The sequence below is a fragment of the Liolophura sinensis genome, chromosome 7 (assembly GCF_032854445.1).
Source record: "Liolophura sinensis isolate JHLJ2023 chromosome 7, CUHK_Ljap_v2, whole genome shotgun sequence".
NCBI classification, from domain to species: Eukaryota; Metazoa; Mollusca; class Polyplacophora; order Chitonida; family Chitonidae; genus Liolophura; species Liolophura sinensis.
The window spans coordinates 3676617-3681040 of record NC_088301.1 but is presented as its reverse complement, the minus strand read 5'-3'; the positions used below and the strand labels follow the sequence as shown (position 1 = coordinate 3681040).

Below are 4424 nucleotides of genomic sequence, written 5' to 3'. Positions count from 1 at the left end.
TTCGATAACATAGAGTTCAGTTTCCAAATACTGCCGTAAACCGTATTCTCACGTGACGGGTTGTCGTACTAAAATCCGCTCGAGGGATAGTTTTCTCTGCTTCCTAACAGTAAAAAGTTGGGTGTTCTCCGTACCTGCTATTTCAATATTAGCTGGAAATTTTACCAGTTGCAATTTGTGATATTCTGTGTATAGGGCAAGCCACCAGTGTTACAAGACAAAATAATGAGTTACTCATACAAATTCAAAGTAAGCATGTGGACATTTACGTACGGCCCCTAAAACTCCACATGCGAAATACGACTGCCACAAGGCGAACTTGTGATCAACATGGCAGCCGCCGATGACTTGGGTGAGTCTGCATATAATATATTGGCATGTTTTGTGACAGCTGAATGTCAGCGTTGTATCTGCCAGCTAAATCCTTTAACTTTATGTTGTGTGTAAGTTTTTCTGTCTACTTGTTGGAGCAATAATAGTTAATTGGGCTTAGTCAAGGTCGGTTTTACTTATGCACCTTTGCGGCAAATGCGTTACTGGGGTTATTCGAGTGGTTTGTACTTTAGTAGATGACATATAGGATCGATCAGTCCTACCAGAAGGTGTATTTTGTTTACATAAAACAAGGATCGATTTTGTTATGTCATTTTTAATACATGTCCCAGACCAGGTCACAAACAACAGGCTTGTAAGGCCCATAAATAACTGATATCGATCATACGGTTTGAATGAAAGAAGAAAAAAAAAAAAAATGAACTGCCAGCATTTTTGATACAAGTCTGTGTTGTTTGTTGTCGTCATTGTTTTTATTTGCTGTCGTAAATCATCCTTTTTCGCTATGAAATTAAATGGGAAAGATGGCTGCTTCTGAGTATACAATGTCCGTGGGGATTCCTGGATAGTGCAGTAGAACCCAGGCAGTTATAGGAGGGTAGAACTGTCCAGTTACGACATCTTTATGAAACTGGGCCCAGTTCAGCTAATATACGCGAATGTACATGCACTATTATCTTTTCCTTGAAATACCGGTGGTAATATGTTACAACTATCTTTGTACAAAATATCGTACAGCCTTTTTCTTACACTTTTAAATACCTTCAAAGCTGACTGTTACATACCAGACGACCTTGAGAGAGTAGCGATCTCTGACGGGTACGTATTGCTGTGAAGGGCATCGCTAATTTGACAGAAAGTACATAAACAATGTTTACTTAAAAAAGTCAAGTTCAAGTGGTTAGATCCAACTGAAAAGATGAAAGGCCTGGGACATACAAGGCTCTGGAAAGTCATTTCCAGACACAAGATCATACATATATGTTCTGTTTCCTAATGAATGTCTAAGGTAAAGAGAAGAATTGCCAAATTCTCATGCATAGTTATCCAGTAATCACTTTAAAGGTATGCTCGAAAGTTACAAATGATGCAGAGTATGACATAGTATCAGGAAATACATTAATAGTTACCTAAACACCCATCCCTTGGAAACCTCACTCATACATTCCGACTTCAAACTCTTCAGGTGAATGTTAGTGAAACAAAATATGCAAAGATTATGTGGGTATATGAATTACAAAACTCAAGACTGCATTCACTATAACTGCTGCAGATACTGGCTTTAGAAATTAGTACCAGATAACAAACTCACAATAAAAAGCCTCAATAAAATATTATGGAAATTTACAGCTTGTATGTATCCCGCTGATAATATATTGTAAGGAGCTTTCCCAAATTATGGGCATGCCTACAGGTACATCTGTTGGTGAATGACTGATTGAAAAAAACTTTTGAACCAGGTTATATTTTTTATGTGGCAATAGAGGCTTTTGTACTCCCCCACAGAGAGTTCATTACTTAAGACAACAGCCCTCAGAAGGCATCATGGTATACAGTTTCAGAAGATGCATTTGTAATTATTCACAAGATACTAAGATGAGTAACTGGCTTGTATTTCTATCTCTGAAGGTTGGTGTTCAGTTCTGTTCTCACATTAACATACAGGAAGAACATTCCTCGGGAAACAGTGTGGGGAAAGTTTCAAAGTTCTAGTGCTCTTACTTTTCGATTTACAGGTCAAAAAGTTACAAAGATACAGACAAAAAATAAAGTCTGAAAGTTATACCAGAATTTGAAGTTATGACATATATTTGGCCAATGGTGAGCTTCCAGAGGTTTTACTGAAAGTGAATGGTTTTCTCAGACTTAGTGCAACTAGGCTCAGCCTACGGACATGCTAAAGTTTAGATCGATCATTCATCGGTTTTCAAGAAAAAGCTGTTGAACAGTTGTGCTCAAAATCAAATGCTAGTATACTCAACCATGTGGCCTAGAAAAATCAGTTTTGCTGATCTGGTGGGTTGCTGGTGCGAAATTTTCTAGCAAAAACAGTCTATGATGTGAGAGTCACATTATAGAATAAATAATAATTGTAATAATAATGTACAATTATATAACATAATAATGAGGAGGGGAGTTTGGTTGTTGTGAATGGGAAGGTGGTAAGGGTTTCAAATCTGTGCCATGTTTGTTGAGAGACAAGGATGGACTCAGTATTACAATGAGATCATAATTATAAAACAGGACAGTGAGTCCAAAGATGGACTGAGAAAACTGCACCCTGCACATTAGAGGTAGATATAACAGGTACGCACTAGAAATGTAATGTGAGAGTTTTGACCACATTGAAGGGGCGATGAACTATTATGATCTGTAGTGAAAATGAAACATTTTTGTAACAGCATGAAGTTTTCACATTTGCAGTTTACCATACTGTGTAACACTCATACACCCTATTTTTCAGCCTTGCTGGAACGAGTGTTCTTTCGCGTTGGGTCAGCAGAGACAGATGAACAGTTAGAAGTCAGACTTAGTAAATTCCTGCCACCCGTGCTGCTGAAATTATGCAGTCCAGAAGAAACTGTTCGGAAAAAGGTAAATTACAAATTGATTTGTTCATAGTGGAAATTGTTAAGCAACAAGTAAAATCAAGAACAAAAGAAATAGTACATTATCTATGTATTGAAAAATTACCTAAAAAAATTTCTAATTGAAATGTTTCAGACAGTTGATGTCAGCTTATTTTAATGCACTTTGTATGAATTTTGTGATAACATGTAAATATTGTTTGTACTAAATATTGTATAAGCTTAAGATATCCGCATAGAAATATTTTTAAGGTGTTATTATATGACAGAGGTTCATGTAGACTTGTATTATCAAGCCCATTGTTTGATGGTATTGATTTTAAAGTACAACAACCCGCTTTAATACATTTGTTGTAATTTACATGACTTCTATGGAAGAGTTGTACATGTGATCCCCATGATAATTGACGTGAGAACATCTGCCAGCAACCTGCGGATGGCAGTGGGCTTCTTCCGCCGGGTTCTTCTCAATTTCTTCCCACCATAATGCTGTCCGCTGTCGTATAAGTGACATATTCTTGAGTACGGCGTAAAACACCAATCAAAAAAATAAATAAATCATGATGATTGATTAAAGTCTCATTTATGAGGGGACATAATGCTGGTTGCTTTCTTACATGTATAAGTCAAATATTCGTACCTATGGCAGAAAATACCAGTCCAATAAACAAAATTATTTGTGAGGGCTGTAATTTACCTGACTCATTTACAGTGTCTATAATTCTCTCTTTTACAAGTTTGATAATTCCTTTGATGATTTCAGCTGTACGTGTTAAGGTCTGCCAACAACCTGCGGAGGGTCGTGGGTTTCCCCTGGGCTCTGCCCGGTTTCCACCCACCATAATGCTGGCTGCCGTTGTATAAGTGAAATATTCTTGAGTACGGCGTAAAACACCATTCAAATAAATAAGTAAATAAATCCTATGATGATTTGTTTATAAGTGCTGTAATTCACCTGTGTATTTCAGGTGATGGAGCTTTTGATCCATGTGAACAAGAGGCTGAAGAGCCGCCCTAAGGTGAAGCTACCTGTAGATGCACTGTTGATGCAATACCAAGACCCAGCGTCTTCTCCATTTGTCACAGTAAGTGGCCTGCTTTGTTCATTTCTGTAGCAATAGTTCATTCATTTGATAAATCACTTTTTCTGACTGACTGCTTGAGCTGATACAGTATCAAGGAGTTCGCATTGACACATAAATAAATGCATGGTTGTTGCTTCTTTTCCGTCTCGATGCAAATCCAAAGTGAATTTAGAGTGTTGGTCTTTTAAAGGAAATTTAAAAAATCTGATCACCAGAGTCATGGCAACATAGACTGAGCATTGAGCGGCAAAATGTCCACTGTAAATCTGTTGTATGTTTCGGCCAAAAGATGATAATTGTCCACTGTTGGAACTTGTGCAATTTGTGTGCAACTTCATCTGGCAAACAACACACATTAATCCAGACATGACATGGCAGCATTGGTTATGTACCAGCAAACCATCACCATGGTCCAGTA

The 4424-nt window shown here is 37.5% G+C and overlaps 1 protein-coding gene across 1 annotated transcript in view; it reads left to right on the top strand.

The window, feature by feature from the left end:
- Nucleotides 1–330: 330 nt before the first annotated feature.
- LOC135469830 (proteasome adapter and scaffold protein ECM29-like) overlaps nt 331–4424 on the top strand; it is a 52322-nt gene continuing 48228 nt past the window's right edge. Inside the window, exons 1-3 of the mRNA XM_064748439.1 lie at nt 331–352; nt 2798–2928; nt 3890–4006. Coding sequence (XP_064604509.1) covers nt 331–352; nt 2798–2928; nt 3890–4006 — 270 coding nt within the window. The remainder of the gene's footprint in view (nt 353–2797; nt 2929–3889; nt 4007–4424) is intronic.